General features: G+C 36.0%; 2 protein-coding genes across 2 annotated transcripts in view; one reads left to right on the top strand and one right to left on the bottom strand.

Moving 5' to 3' along the window:
• Window positions 1-3,004, top strand: part of adamts7 (a disintegrin-like and metallopeptidase (reprolysin type) with thrombospondin type 1 motif, 7) — a 99,458-nt gene extending 96,454 nt beyond the window's left edge. Inside the window, exon 25 of the mRNA XM_079864946.1 lies at window positions 57-3,004. The gene's annotated coding sequence lies outside the window, so the exon portion shown is untranslated. The remainder of the gene's footprint in view (window positions 1-56) is intronic.
• Window positions 3,005-3,763: 759 nt separating this feature from the next.
• Window positions 3,764-20,346, bottom strand: enosf1 (enolase superfamily member 1). Its single transcript, XM_079864952.1, has 15 exons — window positions 20,186-20,346; window positions 19,979-20,081; window positions 14,192-14,307; window positions 14,031-14,117; window positions 13,909-13,935; window positions 12,595-12,667; window positions 12,473-12,511; window positions 11,016-11,098; window positions 10,815-10,937; window positions 9,530-9,664; window positions 9,416-9,457; window positions 8,278-8,407; window positions 8,083-8,182; window positions 6,740-6,821; window positions 3,764-5,169 (listed from the first exon to the last, which is right to left on the bottom strand). The coding sequence occupies exons 1-15, from the start codon at window positions 20,267-20,269 to the stop codon at window positions 5,077-5,079; spliced, it is 1,317 nt and encodes a 438-aa protein (XP_079721078.1). The 5' UTR covers window positions 20,270-20,346; the 3' UTR covers window positions 3,764-5,076.
• Window positions 20,347-20,894: the final 548 nt, after the last annotated feature.

Raw genomic sequence — 20,894 nt, 5'->3', positions numbered from 1 at the left:
GATTCCACACGGCTCAGATGTGGGCCGAATCTGGGCCGCCACTTTGTTGCTGTCAGGGTATGGACCAATCCATTGTTGGACAGACTTTCGTCTGGTCTGGTCATCCCAGACAGCAACATTGTGTCGGCCCAGATCCAGGCCACATCTTGGCCGTGTGGAATCCACGTGTACCAGATGTGGGCCGGATCTTGCCCGACACTATGTTGCTGTCTGGGATTGGCCACAGTTTATCAGGGAGCCACTTTGTCCCTACATTCTTCAACAGAATAAGTGGTGCTTATTTCCATCCATCATCTCAGATAAGTGGTAGTAAAGCAGGTAGAGTGGATCTTGCCATCTCACTATAGTGACTACAGTAATTAAGCTTCCTTGCTGAGGACATTTTTAATTTTCTTTACTAGTTGGCAATTGATGGAACAAATATACTCATAATGTGGCCATTTTAATCATATCTTTTAACCCTGCCAAGACTGCAGTTCAGTTGGTAATTTTATTCCTGTTTTGTGCTGTTTATCATACTTTTTTCCCATTGAAACACATTTAACCACCACGCTAGCGAGCAATTCCGTGTAATTGCAAGTTGAGCTTGCCAATGTTTCTATTTATTGCAGCTGATTGCAAATCAAATATAAAACCAGTAAGGAAGTCCCTGGTGCTAAAGGTAGCGAGCGTTAAGCTCCTCACTCAGTCTAGTGTTGGCTGGTACTTGAAACCTAAAGACAATATTTATAGTATCTTAATTTTATGTCTGTATTTACTTACCCTTTTAGATGAATAAACATATACACAAAATAATAATTACAAATGCATGCATTAGAGCTGCACGATTAATTGTTAAACGATCACAATCTCGATTCAAACACTCACGCATAGATATGAAACAGCTTCTTTTAACCACATTATCATAATACCTGTCTTACAATGATTTAAATTATCACAGAAGTATTGGGTAGAAGTTTATGGTTCGGATATAAACACTGATGTCTATAGTAGCGAACAAAACTGTGCACTGTTAAACATTTTCAATCATTCATTCAAGAGATTCGTTCTGAAATGCTGATTCACTGAAACAAGTGTAGTTTTATGAGGGAGTCGTTGAATCAATCACTCAACTCAATTTTTTAAAAATACTGAATTCAAGTTGATTTAATATTCTTATTCTTAAATAGACTGCGGCAATTCACAGTTTGTCAGAACTGCTGGCAAAGGACATGTTAATGGGTTAGTTCACCCAAAAATGAAAATAATTTTTGTGCGAAAAAAAAACAGAAAAAAAAAAACAGCGCAGTGTAACTTCTGGGTTGTACGTCAGAACATGTCATGTCAAATAAAATAGTCCAAGTGACTACAGTGGCTCAACCTTAAGTTTATCAAGAGACGAGAATACTTTTTGTGCGAAAAAAACAAAAAAAAATAACCACTTAATTCAACTATTGATTTTCTTCTGTGTTTCTCTGAGTGAGTTCACGTAGTGTAACAGCGCAGCGCTTCTGGGTTGTACGTCAGAACGTAGGCTCACTATTGGCCGACGCTGGTCATGTGTGTGATGCTGGCCAATAGTGAGCCTGCGTTCTGACCCAGAAGCGCTGCGCTGTTACACTACGTGAACTCACTCAGAGAAACACAGAAGAAAATCAATAGTTGAATTAAGTCGTTATTTTGGGGTTTTTTGGCGCACAAAAAGTATTCTCGTCGCTTGATAAACTTAAGGTTGAGCTGCTGTAGTCACTTGGACTATTTTAAACATTGTCTTTACTAACTTTCTGGGCCGGCAAGTTTCAATTAGAGAAGCCTATGGAGGAGTGAGACAGCTCTCAGATTTCACACACACATGACCAGTGTCGGCCAATAGTGAGCCTACGTTCTGACGTTGCGCTGCGCAGTTAAACTACGTGAACAGCGCAGATTTAAATACCTCAGATTCAATAAAAAATATCTTAATTTGTGTTCTGAAGATGAACGAAAGTCTTACGGGGTTGGAACACATTTTTGGGTGAACTATCCCTTTAAATTGTGGGAGAATCGTGATCTCTGCTTTCAACAAAAATAATCATAGAATAACTTCATTTCTGCTTTCTTAAATTACAATGATTTATTTTTAATGCCGTCATTTTCCTTACAGTATTGTATGCTTACCGTCATCAGTTAAAAACAAAACTGTCAATATTTTTTGTCAGGTACATGTAATATTACATGAAGTAAATGTTTAGTAGGCCTTGTTTTTATTAACACATGACCACTAACTGTGCATTCAGTCTTAAGGTGCAGTTTCAGTGAAGTTTAGCTGAGAATTAGCAGAAGAGTGGAAAGTGTGATCGCACCTCAAGTTGCATGTTATATAAACTGTGCTGCATATTGCTGTGAGATGTCAGGATGCTTTTAATATTTCACTTACATGTCAATTAGTGTCCTCAGATGTATATGACTCCTGTGTATCTGCCTAGCCTAATTATACATGTCACGTCTCTTTAGACAGGTTATGATCTAACTAGATCAAAACTAAATCAGAAGTTTTTGCTTTATCACCTTTCAGGTATCATTTGGATTTATGTAATAAATAAATAAATAAATACAAGAAAGCGGTTACACGTTTGCATGTAAAATCTCTGTACTTTACGTTCATCGCTCGTTGATCCAGGGACCATGGGATGTAGCTCCAGTCTAAATGATTTGTTCTTGTTGTTTTGCTGGAATGATTCAGACGACTTCATCACTATCAACTGATCAACATCAAAACGACAAATGCAACGTATTTTGTTTGTCAAGTTGCACTGAGAAATTTGAATTGATTTGTAATGATGTTCTTTTTTATGAAGTGTTTGTTGAGGCTTGTAATTCTGTGCTTCGCTAACTGATGTTTCAGGACTGTCCAGCGTAACGTTTTCTGGTATACAATATAGGATATTTTTTCTACATGATATTGTCTTTTTTTTAAAAAAACATTATTTTATTCTGGGGAAAGTGCCATTGTCTAAATAAATATTATCCATATTGCACTTCTGTAACACCTTTGTTTTTGTTTCTTTGTACTTAATTAAATAGTTTTTGTAAATGAAAGGATGTGACAAACTTTTTTTTATTCAGGAATTATTATTATTTATTTTTTTTTAACTCATTTAAAAGAAAAGTTTGATGTAAATGGAGCACATTATGTCTAAATTACAGTGAAGATGAAGAAAAAAACATCATTCTCATGACTTCAAAGCAAATATTCATTGAATTATTAGTCTAAAATGAAGTCATATTAAGTGTCTGTAACGTGCTGTTGCATTTCATCTAATTTTGGAAGCATTCCTTTAAAGGTCATGTTGGAGAATGGACAGTGTTGTGCTGTTCCACTGATGTGAACTTTCATCACGTCTACAATGAAATCCTGTACTCGAGCACTGAATAGATTATGATTTATGACAGTGATTCTCATAACGATTGGTGCAACTGCACCTGAATAATTGAAATTGAACCTAAACGATAATGTGTCTTGGAAACACGGCAGAAACTCAGTTAGTGTCAATTGCTGTGTTTGCTTTCATTAGCTCAGGGCTTTAATATTATCAGGTCAACTAAAACCTCTTCGATCTGATGGACGTCTGTAAGTCTAGTAATTATAAATCCTGCTTGTGATTCCGTTCTCTCATGTTCAAAGTCGTTCATGAAACACAGAGGTCAGTGTGAGGACAAAGCTTTGATTCTTCATCATTAAAAGCCTGTTAAGAGTTCATGCATCTTGCATCTAATGCCTTTAGTCTTCAATAGAAAGAAACATTGATCTCCAGATGACTTTAATGGAAAGAGAACAGCGCCTCCTGATGGCAAATAATAGTCCGTGCTGTAAATACTCATGAAAATCAATCACTTGCTCATGAAATTTTAATGGAGAAAGTATGTAAAAAATGTTCCACATGAGGTACAAGTATATGATTTAAAAGGAAATATGAGCAATGTAAGCATAAAACATTGTGAACAATATTAAATCAAAGTACACATTGCATGTGTGAATTTTCATATGGATCAACATACAAAACTCTCAAATATTATATTTATATTGTAATCATTACGAGTTTAGGGTTAAACAAGGAATCTACAAGCATCTCTGTGGAGTCAGTGGGAAGTTCTTTGTACTTTATCATTAGAAGACAAATTAATTCAAGTATCCAAATTATATATTATCATTGAAATTTTGGTCCCACTTTATATTAAGTGGCGTTAAGTACTATGTACTTACATAAAAAAATAAGTACAATGTACTTATTGTGTTCATGTTGTATTGTAAAACACTTTTGCTGCTATTGAGGTGTGATACGGGTAAGGTTGGGGACAGGTGTGGTGGATTGGGTAGGTTTAAGGTGTAAGGGAAGGGTCAACTGTGTAATTACAAATGTAATTACATAAATTAATTACAGCTGTAATTACATGCAGGAATTTTTAAAATGTAAGTACAATGTAAAAACATGTAGTTACACAATAAGTACATTGTATCAAATGATTAATTTCAATGTAAGTACATGTAAGTACATAGTACTTAAAGCCACTTAATATAAAGTGGGACCGAAATTTTCATCAAAAAATATACTCTAAAAATTCAATATATCTGACTTTCTATACTTATCTACAGCGTTACCCGACGCGAAACCCAAGTTTCTCTGCATGAACGTTTATTATTGGCTGGCTGTGAGTCTAACCCACGACAAAACATATTTATATGTTAAAAAAATGCATAAAAATAGCAACGTTTAACCGCAAAAACCCGTTCTGTGTGAATGACCCCTCACACGTCTTCTTTCATTTGATTGGTCACAATCACCGCTCTCCCAGGAACCCCATTGTTAATCACTTCCCAAGACGAGACTAGTAAACAGACAAGTTTCAACATACACTAATAACCTTTAAGAACATTAAAATAAGAAATATAAGAGTTAAAAAAATTAAAATTATCCCTTTTAAGAATACATTTCATTCCCCATTCAGAGTTTGCCAATCAAGACAATCTAGCAGGGTTTCAAGTTTGTTTATGAATGATATTATTTTGATATTTTCCCCAGCAGTCAGTACAGTATCATGTACAGTATGTGTTGATGTTTATTGCTTCTCAATATCTCTCCAAACCTCCCCGACAGGATACTGATGCTTTTGCACGGATTCTTCCAGCATTTCACAAGAGAATCCAGGATCCTGAAGATGTAGAAACACTCATTTATTATGCTATTGCTACAAAATGTCCATATCCCCCACTTTTCATTTTATACATGTTCGTCCAAATGGAGCTAATTATTTTATTTATTAGGTTACACTTTATTTTAAAGCCCCCTTGTTAGAGTGTAATCATACATTAAAGTAACGAGTAATAATAATTAACAACATGCACTTACTATAAAGTTGAGGTTAAGATTAGGGTTTGGTTTAGGGTTAGTTGCATGTAGTTATGCATACTTTACTGTTATTACTATGGTAAGTACATGTAACAAGGACACTAAAAAGTTTTACCATTTATTATTGTTTTTGCATTGTGATTTTAGTGACAATTAAGCATGAATATTTTCATTTAAAATTATTATATGATAAAGATTATCTTTTATTACATTTAACTTATTATTATGTGCAGTTATACAGTAGTCATTATACAGTAGTAATAATATTATATTGTAGAATTAGAGTTATCAATTTGTGAGTTCATAATGTATAAAAGTAATAGCATAGGCCTATTACATTACACAAAAATGTATCATGTTATCATTATGAGCTCATAATTTTATTACATTATAAGTATGTTTACATTACTAATATTAATTATATTTGACTTATCTCATTTGATTCTGCTTTGCTGACTTATTTTTCTATAACTGCATGGCTAAAGTAGTTCCAAGCAGGGACATTTCCATATCAATTCACAAAATTATTTCAGCGATTTTTAAAGGCGTGGTATAATGACCTTTTATACAAGATGTAAAATAAGTCTCTGATGTCCTCAGAGTGTGTATGTGAAATTTTAGTTAAAAATACCCCACAGATAATTTTTTTAGCATGTTAAAATTGTCCTTTTTTGAGGGCGAGCAAAAACGCGTCGTTTTTTGTGTGTCCCTTTAAATGCAAATGAGCTGCTGCTCCCGGCACAGGGGGCGGAGCTTCAAGAGCTCGTTCTTACCAGAGCCATATAGAGCCCTTTGTTGCGAGGCGGAGTTTATGTAAATTTTAGGGTTAGTGATGTCACTAACCCGGGAGGAAGCTTGTGTAGTCCCTACCAGCCGTTTATTGTAGTCCTTAAAAAGTGATTTCTTTAAAAGCAAATATCTCCCTTTGCTTTGATCTTTGAGCGTTGTAACTTTGCAGATGTTGTTTAAGCTCAAACAGCAACATTACACACTCACTAAAGTTAGAAAAGTGAGTTCATAATCAACCACCCCTTTAAAGAGCCTTCACAGCAAAAAGAACCAAAAACCACAAAGACACTGATCAATATAAACTAGTTCTACACACAAGAGTGTTTTAGGGAGAAAACGCGTGGTAACCGTGGCATAGTAAAAGTGGAATAACTGATTCCAGACTGAGATTGGGTATCGAGAACCAGTTTTATTTTAGAGCACCAGCATTCAATAAGACGCACATTTTGCTTATCGGTTCCTCTGTGTGCATTTTAATGTGATTTTAAAGGATTCAAGCGCAAGAAGATGTGAAAGAGAAAGTCCCTATAACCAACTGTTCAATAGTGCAATAGCATGAGATATCCCTTGATCCCTTAACTTACCACTGGTGGTATGTAGTGGGCATTTCTGATGATGGTGGGGCTTTTGAAGTGTTCATGCAGATGATCCACATACTCACACATCCTGTAATACATACAGAGCAAAAACTCAACTGAATGACCTTCTTTATGCTCAAACAGTTCATGCTTAAGATCTGAAGGAACTGTTCACCCAAAGCTGAAATTACTCCAAAAATGCAGTCGTTTTTCCACTTGAAAATCTTCACTTCTGACTTCTCTGGTCAATTCATTGGCCTTTCACAGATGGTCCACTAAACAAAATTAGCTGTTTGCCCCTTATTTTTAATATATTAACATGATTTCGACCAACATTACACAGATTTCTTTTTTATGTTCTGTATTTATTTTGAAGTCTGGGATGTTGCAGTGAGGGGGTGTTATGATAAAAACCCTTAGTGAAGTGACTAGTTGTCCAGCAACAATCAAGTTGATGAGTGATTTACACTCGTTTATCTAGACTTTTATATACCTGTATATAAAAAAAAAATCAGTTTGGGGTGAGGTGAAATCAAAGCCAGCCTAATCACATGTGGCTTCCTTAAGGCTGATTGGTCGGCTAGTTTAGTCAGTCACAACCCACCAACTAGTCAATTTTGAAGAGTTTTGCCCGTCTATTACACACACTTATTACCAGCAATAGGACTTGGAATACAGTTTTCTAGACTACTTTTATGGTGAAAGGGCACTTTTATGGTGAGCTGAACATCCAAAATACCCATTGATTTTTGTTTTAAAGACAGCAAATCTTAGCAAATAAGCAAAATATCGGTTTATATTCTACAATAAAAGAAAATGGTAACGCTTTACAATAAGATCTCATTTGTTACATTAGTTAATGCAAGAACTAACATGATCTAACAGTGATCGATACAATTTTATGCAACGTATTAATCTTTGTTAATTTTAGTTAATAAAAATACAGTTGTTCATTGTTCATGTTAGTTCACAGTGAAAATTGTAATTTTGATTTTAAAAACGTATTAGAAAATGCTGAAATGAACTAAGATTAATAAATGCTTTATGTCATTAATCATTAATTGTCAGTTAATGTTCACTAATTTAGTTAACTAATGTTAACAACTGAAACCTTATTGTTAAATGTTCCCAAAAAAAGAAAAAAGAAAAAAAGAATAGTGGTACAAAAAAATAAAAAAAATAATAATAATAAAAAATAAAATAAATAAAATATATATATATGATGATGATGATGATGATGATGAGGGTGTGTAAATGACAACATCAGTTTTGGGTGAACCATTTCTTTCAGTAAGCATCAAGGCTTCAAAGCATTAGACTTAAAAAAGACATTTTTTCAAGACACATACCTATTACTTAAACTAGCAGACACTGAAATGTAGTCAAACAGAATGAGGTGTTGAACAAGCTCACACAGTCCCACACCCCCGGCATGAGGACACACGGGAACTGCAAAGAAGAACAAGACATACCAAATCTAGATCAGTTGACAATCATTCCTACATTTCATAGACATTTGTGGATAATATTTACATTGGATTTACCATTAAACTTAGCAGCCATGAGTATGATGGCCAGGTTTTCATTGACACTGCCCACCCTACAGCTGTCAATCTGAACAAACTGTAGAGCTGAGGCCTGAAGAAACTGCTTGAACATCACTCGGTTATGGCACTGCAAACAAGCACACACACACATATGTAGAAACAGTACAGTATGGAATCAAAATGAACTTACAGAGATAGTTGACTTTATTCTATGGAACACAAAAGGAGATACTTTAAAATAGCCTGATAATGGATGTCAATGAGGACCGATGTTGTTTCCAACATTATTAAAAATATATTTTTTGTGTTCCGCAGAATAAATGGTATATAGTTTCGGAACAACATGAGGGTGATTAATAGATGAAATATCCCTTTAAAATGGCATTGACGGATAACAAAGGACATAACAGATTTCAATAACAGTTCAAGCTATTGAATATTCAACTTTGACATATCAAAAAGTTCATAAAGAGATTGTAAAACTAATCCATATGAATTGAGCAGTTTAGTTCAAATTCACCTCAAGCAGGTTCGGTTGAGCTTCTATTTATGTTCTCTGATCAATGTCTATATGTGAATAAAAGCCTAAATTCAATCTGTTTCTCATATAAAACGATTGAGTCTCTTTAAAAAATTTGGACTAAACCGCTCAATTCATATGATTCGTTTTATGATCTCTTAATGAACTTTTTGAAGCGTCAAAGTGGTAGTTGCGTAGACTGTCAATGGAGGGACAGAAAGCTCTCAGATTTCTTTAAAAACACCTTCATTTTTTGTTCAGAAGATGAACAAAAGTCTTACGGGTTTGGAACGACATAAGGGTGATTAATTAATGACAGAATTTCCATTTCTGGGTGAACTATCCCTTTAAGACGATAAATATAATGATAACGATAAAGATATATAGCTCATTCTAAAAACATTCTAAATATAAAAGAATAGCAGAGTCACACCACAACTAAAACGATAATTGGCAAAGAGAAACGATATCGTTAGAATCACTTTCAGAAAATAATTTTTCCAGTTGATGAACGATACAAACATTAACAGCCAATCAGAATCTAATATAGTTATCATTATAGTTAGCATTCTTAATGTGTGAACGGGCTTTTATACCCAATAAAAACATACTCACCTGCTCTCCAGAGGCCACTCCAATACCAAAGGGTGCAAGTGCCTAAAAACAAGACAAAAACCCCTCAAAACCTGACTAACATGGTCTAATAATGAACACAGTGAACCAGTTTACCTTCGAGATGGAAGCATGACCTAGAATATCATCTGGAGACGTGGGCTCCTCAATCCACAGAGGGTGAAACTCTGCCAGCTTGGTTACCCAATTAACCGCTTCGTTAACATCCCAGCGCTGGTTGGCATCAATCATCTGACAGAAAAGAGGACATTAAACTCCCCTGCCAAATGCAGCCTTCCGTTCATAGTCTGGACCAACTTAACATTCAACTTAAAGGGATAGTTCACCCAAAAATGAGAATTAGCCCATGATTTATAAAAGTACTTTTATGATGAATAGATGCACTTTTATCATGGATAGATGCACTTTTATCATGGATAGATGCGCTTTTATGATGAATAGATGCACTTTTATGATGAATAGATGCACTTTTATCATGGATAGATGCGCTTTTATGATGAATAGATGCACTTTTATGATGAATAGATGCACTTTTATCATGGATAGATGCACTTTTATGATGGATAGATGCACTTTTATGATGAATAGATGCACTTTTATGATGAATAGATGCGCTTTTATGATGGATAGATGCACTTTTATGATGAATAGATGCACTTTTATCATGGATAGATGCACTTTTATGATGATAGATGCACTTTTATGATGATAGATGCACTTTTATGATGAATAGATGCACTTTTATGATAGACAGATGCACTTTTTTGATGAATAGATGCACTTTTATGATGAATAGATGCACTTTTATGATGGATAGATGCACTTTTATGATGAATAGATGCGCTTTTATGATGAATAGATGCACTTTTATGATGAATAGATGCACTTTTATGATGGATAGATGCACTTTTATGATGGATAGATGCACTTTTATCATGGATAGATGCACTTTTATGATCAATAGATGCACTTTTATGATGGATAGATGCACTTTTATGATGAATAGATGCGCTTTTATGATGAATAGATGCACTTTTATGATCAATAGATGCACTTTTATCATGGATAGATGCACTTTTATGATCAATAGATGCACTTTTATGATGAATAGATGCACTTTTATGGACTTCAAAACAGAAACAGCAATTCACTGCCATTATAAACCTTGGAAAAGCCATGACATTTTATAATATAACTCCGATTGTATTCATCTGAAAGAAGAATGTCATATACACCTAGGATGACTTGAGGGTGAGTAAAATAAAAATAAATCATGGGCTAATTTTCATTTTTGGGTAAACTATCCCTTTAAGCTAAATCTGATCCGGTTGTAATATCTATCCACTGTTTTGCAATGTATACACATTTGACTGAGAATCACCAGGGTTTTGTCAGGTCCAATCAACTTTCGGATAAGGCTGCATCTACGGATGTCATCCTGCAAATCGGCCCCAACCTTCACTTTAAATTTAGTCCATCCCTGGGCAAGAGCTTCAGAGCAGAGCTATTCAAAGCAAATGATATTTGTTAAGGTCAGAATATGATTATAACGTACACCGAAACAGCCACAGAACAGGCATACCTGGGTAAGTTGCTGGTCAGTGTAGCCCAGCCAGGCACATGAAGTGGTGTAAGCAGGATAACCTTCCCTTAACATCTGCTCCTCTGGAGGGGTTTAAAGTCACCATGAAATCAAGACTGACACTTCTTATTGTTTATGGAATATTGCAGTGTTTATTATAAATGATTTATCCTTGCACATCATTTTTTTTTTAATTCCTGTGCCTCTTAGGGGCTGTTTATACGACACCGTTTTCAACTAAAAACGTAAAACTTTTTATGCGTTTTGGCCGTTCGTTTACACGACAACGCCGTTTTGGGTTCCTGAAAACACAAACTTTTGAAAACGGGTTTCAAAGAGCAAGTTTTTGAAAACGGTCTCCGTGAAAACAACAAAAACGCGAATTTGTGAAGACGATGACGTTATGCACATGCGCATTACGTGTTCAGTCGATATAGTGTTTCATCGCCATCTAATGGCCTGGCAGCAGAATACAGCATTTTTAGGCGTTTTCGTGAATGGGGATCGTTTTGACAATGTCGTCTGTACGTGGAAAACTAAAAGGAAAAAATTCTCCGTTTTAAACATTGTTGTCGTGTAAACGTACCCTTAATCTTCAATCAGAATATCTTTAAGTCGTTAGTGCCCATCATAAAGAACATTGCTGGATTATCAAAAGTATGGCAGAATGAACTCTATTTTTTTTACACTCTCACTCTGTCATGTTGTTAGACAGTGTTTGTGTTTTGTTGTTGTTTTTCTAATAAAATAAATAAATAAATCAATAAAAAAAGTTAAAATGGTCCTAAGAATACTTCTTAATTCTTAACATACACAACCTTTCAAAAGTTTGTGGTTGGAACGATTTTTTATGTTTTTGAAAGAAGTCTCTTCTGCTCACCAAGGCTGCATTTATTTGATAAAAAATACAGTAAAAACAATAATATTGTGAAATATTATTACGATGTAAAATAGCTAAACAGCTAAAACATATACTATGTGAATATAGAGTAAAGTGTATTTTATTCCTGTGATCAAAGCTGAATGTTCAGCATCATTACTCCAGTCTTCAGTGTCACATGATCCTTCAGAAATCACTCTAATATGATGATTTGATGCTCAAGAAACATTTATGATTATTATCAGTGATGAAAACAGCTGCTTATATTTGCTTAATTGTTTTATCAGGATTATTTGATGAATAGAGAGTGCAAAAGAACAGCATTTACTTAAAAAAAAAAAAAAATTAACAATGTAAAACTCTCTATAGTCACTTTTGATCAATTTAATGCATCCTTGCTGAATAAAAAACAAAAAATTCTTCTGACAAAAACAAAACTCTTACTGACCCCAAACTTTTGAAGATTTGGTAGAGCGTGTATGTGCTTCTCTGATCAAATGACACATTAGGAAAAATTATAATATGATAAATAAATAAATATGTTCAACAGTTTATAGCCTTTATGAACTGATTTCACCTCTAGTTTTCTTTCCCGTTTTGGCTTTTACCAAAATATCTAAAAGAAAGAGAAAAGGAGTATTATTATGGAGTATAAGAAGTAATTCACTATATGAAGAATATCTGATTAAACGACCTCACCTAAAGCTTGCTGCTCTGTCAGCGCATCAGTGATGTATCTGAAATCAATACAGCTGATCAACTTCACAGGATCCTAGGCAGAGGATTCATAAACATACACATTCAGCAAACTGTTCAACACGTTTACAAAGCACATCAACAAAAGGGTTTTATTTCACGGTGACCTATTTTAAAGTCAGCATAAAAATCAAAATCGGCCCTATTTATTTTTTCTAATGCATATTGTGTTGTTGTGAACAATTCATCCATATACACTACTGGTCAAAAGTTTTAGATCGGTGAGATTTTTTATGTTTTTAAAAGAAGTCTCTTCTGCTCACCAAGGCTGCATTTATTTGATTAAAAATAAGAACAAAAACAGTAATATTGTTAAATATTATTACAATTTCTATGTGAATATATAGTAAAGTGTATTTTATTCCTGTGATCAAAGCTGAATGTTCAGCATCATTACTCCAGTCTTCAGTGTCACATGATCCTTCAGAAATCACTCTAATATGAGGATTTGATGCTCAAGAAACATTTATGATTATTATCAGTGTTGAAAACAGTTTTTTACATTTTATTTCATGATGCTATGATGAATAGAAAGTTCAAAAGAACAGCATTTATCTGAAATCTAAAGCTTTTGTAACATTAAACACTACCGTTCAAAAGTTTGGGGTCAGTAAGAATTTTAATTTTATTTTTGGGGGAAAGAAATCAAATAAATCAATACTTTTATTCATCAAGGATGAGTTAAACTGATCAAAAGTTACAGTAACGACATTTATAATGTTAGAAAATATTCTATTTTAAATAAATGCTGTTCTTTTGAACTTTCTATTCATCAAAGAATTTTGAAAAAAAATGTGTCCACAACTGTTTTCAACATTGAAAATAATAATGAATGTTTTTTGAGCATCAAATCATCATATTAGAGTGATTTCTGAAGGATCATGTGACACTGAAGACTGGAGTAATGATGCTGAACATTCAGCTTTGATCACAGGAATAAATTACATTCTATTAAAATAGAAAATTGTCATAATGTTTCACAATATTACTGTTTTTTTTTTTTAATCTTACCGATCTAAAACTTTTGATCGGTAGTGTATATATTTTTTTGACCCATAATCTTGTCAGAACTACAATCTAATAAACAAAAATCAGGTCTTGCTTTACATTTTGTTCAATAACCGGATTAACTCGGAAACATGTAACAATATGCAAATGCAGTTAGTCACAATTTCTTTAATGCCTACTCTTAAGTAATATTCCTTTGTTTTGCATCTTAATTGCGATCATTTAAGCAGCTAAAAATCGAGCACTCACCATGTCAGCAAGCAGCTTCCACAAGGGCTGCAAAACACATTAATTCTGACCATTAATGACATTCTGTATGCATGAATTTTCACGACATCTGTTCAAATAGACAGCATGTAAAACGATCTCACCTTTCCCTCCACTCGTGCCCATAAATCCCAGACGGCGTTCAGAATGGCTGCCGTCGCCAGCTGAATTACTCCTTTTTCTGGTCCAATCTATCAGTGAGATCATCTGTTGATTCAGCTGAACATGAAGAAGTCTTGATCGGACGGAAACCCCTGGTACTCACCCATCTCATCTGACCATCACTGCTCAGGAGTCTGTAGAAGCCTCTGAAATCACTGGTTATCTCCTCCAAAGTCTTTCCCAACACCAACGTAGACAAGGCTTTAACTGCACATACGACTAGACAAACACAGACACACACACTGATCTAGATAAGTATAAGTATAACCTAGTCTAAAACAATTGGAATTTCTATCATAATTTGAAACTAGGGCTGCACGATATTGAAGAAAAGTGCGATAACTCACTAAATAATGCGATATTCGATATGTAAAATCATCTAAAATTATCTTTAAAATATATTTAAAATTATATAACCTACATTCGTGTTTCACATTCTTTTTGCTGCAGTGTTTTACTGTCGCATAAGAAGTGTTATTTTAACATCAGGGGATCAGGTTATATAGGGTTATTTAACAACAGAAACTGAATAATCAAATGTAAAAATAAAACACTGCTTAGTTTTCACTGTATGAATTACAGTTTTTCTCGATTGCTTAAACACATTTCTTGAAACTATGCCTCGTATTCTCAAAACTATAAACACAAATCCATAACGTCTCACCCAATTCCCCAAACATCCTATTTTCAGGTCAAAATGAAGCTCTAGACTCAAAACCATTCACTCTTGCTGAAAAACCAAACTTTGCCCTCAGACAGTACACACAAGCCCTCAAAATCACACACACTACAACATAGTCTAACACACTGGTGCAATAAATTCAAAACAACATTTCCAAAACTGGTAAGTTATGTTGCTTGTTGTTCCCCCCTCACAAACCTTTTCACATGATGAACACAAAAGACACAACCAGTGGATACATTGGCACATTTTTATTCATTCATGTACTACAAATAAGGTGCTATAGCCTATTATGGACATTAAATGGCTTTCCTGAGGTAAATGTTATGTGACATAATTGTTCTCCAGCTGTTTTTATTGACCCCTTTGTTTGATTGATGATTGGTCGATATTATGAATGAGGAATATATATTTCGGTAAGTTGTAGTCTACTGTATCTTTCAACAGTGTTCATTCGTTTTTATTTACCATTAGCTAGAGATGATCGGTTCACGAGCCGCTGGATCTGTCGCGTCACATTTACAAGCGCCAAAACGCTATTTATTGTTTGAATTTCGTAATAAAAGTGACAGAATTTTTCATAAGTAACCTGCTTTGTCTAGTCTGGCTGCGGTCTCCGTGTCCTCTTTGCTTCGCGATTTTTATGTGCGTCAGAAAATGGAAGTGTGGCATGAGAGCGTGTGGAAAGTGTCAATTGCGTGAGTCTCACGGTGAATGCGTGAGAGTTGGCAGCTATGCAAGGAGATAGCACCGACTATTTGATGTGCATTTTACATCTGGAAGATGTATTTTTAATAGTGTTTGCTCATCTGCAATACGCCTATAGGACGTTTCCTTTCAGATGTCAAATAGACGTTTAGAAGATGTCTTTAAGATGTAATGATTTAGAATGTATGTTAAACTGACATCTTCTAAACGTCTATTTGACATCTGACAGGAAACGTCCTATAGACGTATTGCAGATGAGCAAACGCTCTTAAAAATACGTCTTCCAGATGTAAAATGCACATCAAATAGTCGGTGCTATCTAAATTATTAGTATTGTTATTAAATGTCATCTTGTTGTGTTGTTTGCTTAGGAACTATAGGCTATTTAGAGGTGGATAAACGCAATTTAGAGGTGGATAAACACACTTTGGAGGTGGGTAAATGCTATTTCCGAATTTTGGGAGGTGCGTAAACGGCGTTTACGTGCGTTTAGCCTCCACTACATCCCTGTGCCTGGCTGTAGCTGTCATCGAGGGTGCGTTATCACGGAGGTTTGTTTACATACCAGTAACAGCTCAGTAATGGCGTCGCCACAAGATGGCAGCCTACTCAGAACGCTCGTCGGATTCGTGTATACTTCGCACGTGTTGATTGTTTGTGCTCATTAGCCGTTTCTCAATACCAAGTACGCAAAGTTCGGACTTGAGTCCTTGGTAGTTCGGACTTGACAAGATAACTTTATATCCTTGACAGGATAACTTTTGATGCATCGGTCTAATTTAATCATCTTCATTTATTAATATCTACAGATTTGTATGCATGAATTGTGCATGTCCAGTTCTCAAAACAGTTAATAACAAAACAAACAAAAACACTTTATACAAAATACACCATGCTCTTCTTCAAATTGACATTAAGACCTCTGTTTAAACTAGGCCTAGGCTATAAATTAATGTCTCTCTATTTCAGTGTCGTTCATGTGTTTCAGTTCAGTTCAATTCTTTGCTTTTTAAAAAAAAAACGTCATACGCCATGCTCTCCTTCAAATTGAAAGTCACATGCTCAAACAATCAACAACGTCGCTCTAGATGTGTAAAAACAAGTGAAAGCGCGAGCGCGCCGCTGTCTCCTTCTGTCCACAAGCGCTTGCGCTCCCGTGGCGTCTGTCGTTGCTATGCAACCATGAACTGCTCTCTCCATGATGACGAGGAAGTATCAGCAAAAGATTAATAGATTTCTAGCCCTTGCATTAGCTTTACTGCTATTTATGGAGATGAAAAATAAGGCGCCCTGTAGCTATGATCAGCTGTTCGGCCGAGCATTCAATGTTGTTTCGCTGCAAGCTGATCAGTTGGTTTGTTGCTGCCGCGCTCTATCACTCGCACACCATAAAGATTAAAATGGTTTTTAATGTTTCAATTTCTTGATTAAAATGACATAATTTGGAAGCGGATAATTTCTTCACAAACAGCTCATTATGACTCAAAATGTTAGAATGCTGCACCTACACTCGATAGTGTGAATAAGATCAGCGCAACGCAGACCACTGCATTGACAGCGTTAAACATATGATCTGTCTACGGCCAGGGCTCAGCAGAAGACAGAGAATGCCGGTCCAGCGCTGATTGAGGAATTCAATTCGAAAATAAAAGACAGTTTGACATCTTTTTTCTCGCATCTGTGAATTTATTTTTAATCATTTGCTCTGAGATGAAGCAAATTTATTTGTGCTGGAATTTCTCGCACTATAAAAGCTAACCTTGCGGGAATGGTTTAAATTATGCGCAATCCCCGCCTTTTTTTTTTTTTTAGAAGTAGTAACGGGTACTCAACGGTTATGGATAGAAATGTAGCGGAGTAAAGAGTACAATATTTGCCTCTCAAATGTACTTGAGTAAAGTCATGAGTACTCCCCAAAAATGATACTCGAGTAAAGTACAGATCCCTCAAAATTGTACTTAACTGTACTCAAGTAAATGTACTCCGTTACTGTCCGGCTCTGCATTTCGTGACACAATAACAGCAGTATTTTTAAATTACGCAGGGTTTCTCCTCTGCTATTGACGCTTGCTGGTTGGTGTAAGATGCATTCTGGGATACCTGGCTGTCTCAAGTCCGCACAAGTCACCTCTCGATGCATCCTCGGTAAAAGGGGCGGATCAAGAACACATCCGGGGATTTGAACTGGACTTGGCTAGATGTGAACTTTGAATTGGATCAGTACTTGGGCAGCGACTGATGACGTTTCACAAGTCCACAAGAACACAAGTACAGACAAGAACGCATATTGATGGTGCGTTCCAGGTAACCTGTAACCCGTGTTTTTCCAACCTTATACCCGTGAAAGTGCACTGGAACGGCAGTCAAACCCGTGACTTCCCGAACTCGTACTGGATCGATGTACTCCCAGTTACGAGCTCTGACGTCACATAGCCCGCGAAACCATACAAAACAACAATGGCAGCCCCTACGGATGCAGTGTTTCTGCAGGCGGTACACGGTGAGAATACACTTTAGGACAATATAACGTTGCAGTCAAATTAATAATAATAATGATAATAATACACACACGATTATGTATTACAATGTTATGTGTCTGAAACAATAAGTATGTCGTGAAAGTGTATTGCCGCATGGAAATGTGACGTAAAACTGAACTTGACAGCATTGATCATGCTTATGCTCAGGTAGTTTGGCGTGACTGGCCTGGAACGCTACAAAGTCGTGAGTTGTGGTTTGAAGTCGTGATTTACGTGCTCAAAAACCTGCCTGGAACGCAGCATAAGAAACGGCCATTATCTCTCTCTGTTTCTAGTTCGCTCTCGGCCCGCAGGCTGCTGTGACTGGCCTAGCGGGACGTCACTCATCATTGGGGCGGCACCTGGGAGCCAATCAGAGTTGTCCAGCTGGGTTCAAAGGGATAGAGCTGGTAAGTCCCGCCCCTTCCGCTAACCCCACTGGACCTCTAGGTTGAAAAATCGTCAATGCAAGTGAATGGGAGAACATAATTATTTTCTGGTCCCGTTTGAATTTTGCCATGAATGTGAACATATGTTGTCTGTGAATTTTTTATATAATCTTTCGTGTGAAGAATGCTACAATTTAGCGTGTAGAAGTTTGATACGGTTAGACTTTGTGTGAGAGCACTTTGTGGACTACAACTCTTCGCTGCTTTCGACGCGTTTGAAACGTCACCACCACTCGCACACGGACACTAGCTCACGGATCCTGCTAAACATGGCTGTGTCTTTGGTGCACTTCACCGCCCTCTTTCAGGGAGAGGACAAAATCATTGAGGTTGGCGAAAACCACGGGTAAGTCAACTTTATGGGGTGACGTCACATAGGCGACATGTAGTCTTTCTCGTTATGTCTTTTCCACAACTGCTAGCCGAATAATCATACCATATACTGTCAAACTCGTAACATGAAAAATTATATAAAAAATTCACAGACAACATATGTTCACATTCATGGCACAATTCAAACGGGACCAGAAAATAATTATTTTCTCCCATTCACTTGCATTGACGATTTTTCAACCTTGAGGTCCACTCGGGGTTTTACGGATGGGCGGGACTTACCAGCTCTATGGCGTGCTCATTCATGCTCTCTCTCTCTGAAGCGACCATGAGCTCGTGTAGCGGTTTGAGTTATCTGAAATGTGAATTGAGATCCATATAGTGAAGTCTTGCTCTTTGTAGTGAAATGAGTTGTGTGCTTTGTGCTTGCACCTTTAGTACTTGTTATGTTTCAATCTTAGAGACAATAGTTTCGATGTGTGTCCTAGTTCAATGCTATGGGTCCTGTAACACGGCTCTTTGGGAAAGAGAACGACAGGTCAGTATGCCGCGGTATACATAATGCCCGTAAGTGTTGTTTATTTGTTAGATACACTAGGTTAGGAGTGAGCGCCACTCTGTGTATTGTTTTAGTAGTTAGTTTATTTAGGTGCCGGTGTTGCACCGAAGATTTCGGTTTTCTTTTTACCTTTTTCTTTGGTTAGGTTTAGTAGATAAGGATTGTTTTGTTATATTATTTTCTTTCTTTTTGGTTCTCTTCCCTTGTATTGTTGTTTGACCATTTATATCTTTAAACATTGTACATAGCGCACTTCCTTATTCCTAAGAACTGGATCTACTGGCTTCAGCTTTGTGTCAATAAAATCCAGTTTGTCTCTTTAAGTTGAGTCTGTCATGTGTCTTTTCCACTTTATTCAGCCATCAGCAGTAATAATAAAATAAGTGTTGCGAAACATCTCCTAGACCTTAAAAGTTCTTAACAATTATTTTTACAGCTGGTTTCGCTCATTTACCATGAGTCCTGAATTAGGATATCGATATTCACGTTCATTTCATTCCATTATGAAGGAGTTTTACTTGATGACACTTTTCACCAGAAGGTGTCAGGCTCGTATCGTTACTGAAATAATAGAGATTCCCCTCGCACGCCAGGGTCATATGACATACAGTATTTTTGCTGAATAATTTGTGAAGCTCACCGATTTCCGTCCCTCTTCCCACAGTAAAAGTCAAGCCATAACCCTTCAGTTCAGTGTCCGTGTCCAGAACAACATACGCCACAGAGTAATCTGGATCGGTGTGCTGCAAATCAATCACATTCATTACCAAATCTAATGCATTCATTGTTGTTGTTGGTGCAACTCATGAAATGACTGATATAATAAACACCAGAGAAGTGAACGAACCATTGCATCCGATCCATGTTGTTCTAGTGAAGTCGGGAATCTCACGTCGCGCACTCTCACATTTATTATTTTGCTTCCAGGCATTTTGTTACAGTTGTAAACTTACTTTGTGGCTGTTGAGAGCAACACTTCTAACACTCCGCCCCAAGAACGCTCTGATTGGCTGGCTTTTTGACTATTTTCAGACCGTAGAAATGTGATTGGCTGTTTTGGAACGACGTCACAAATGACAACAACGTGATCACATGATCGTAAGAAACGAAACTACTGCTGGAATACTGTACTCTGTTGTAGGCTCTAAGTAATAATAATAATAAAAAGAGTCCTATTATAGGATGAATATTTATGTTGGCGTGAGAAAGCCAACATACTTTTTTATTTAAATGTATTGGTTACACTTTATTTTATTGTGTCCTTGTTACACGTTACATGTATTTACTATAGTAATACCTATAACATTATACATACATGCAACTAACCCTAAACCAAACCCTAACCCTAGTAAGTACATGTAGTGCATTAATATTACTCATTACTTCAATGTATAATTAGCCTACATTGTAACAGGGAAACATTAAAATGAAGTGTAACAGACTTGCTTATTTAAGCCTATTCATTAAAGGGATAGTTCACCCCCCAAAAATGAAAATTCATATCAAAGAATCAAAATATTATCTTTGGTGTTCAGCATAAGAAAGAAATGTATACA

This window comes from Squalius cephalus (assembly GCF_949319135.1).
Source record: "Squalius cephalus genome assembly, chromosome: 3".
Taxonomy (NCBI): Eukaryota; Metazoa; Chordata; class Actinopteri; order Cypriniformes; family Leuciscidae; genus Squalius; species Squalius cephalus.
This window is presented reverse-complemented; position numbering and strand designations above follow the sequence as displayed.

Bases quoted from the DNA above. Each gene is read 5' to 3' on its own strand.
- enosf1 (XM_079864952.1), bottom strand. From the start codon at position 20,269: ATGCCTGGAAGCAAAATAATAAATGTGAGAGTGCGCGACGTGAGATTC. The intron at 14,308-19,978 runs GTGAGCTTCACA...GTGTTTGTCTAG, and splicing joins GGGAAGAGGGACGGAAATCG to TCGTATGTGCAGTTAAAGCC. The intron at 11,099-12,472 runs GTGAAATCAGTT...AAACCCCTCCAG, and splicing joins AACGGGAAAGAAAACTAGAG to AGGAGCAGATGTTAAGGGAA.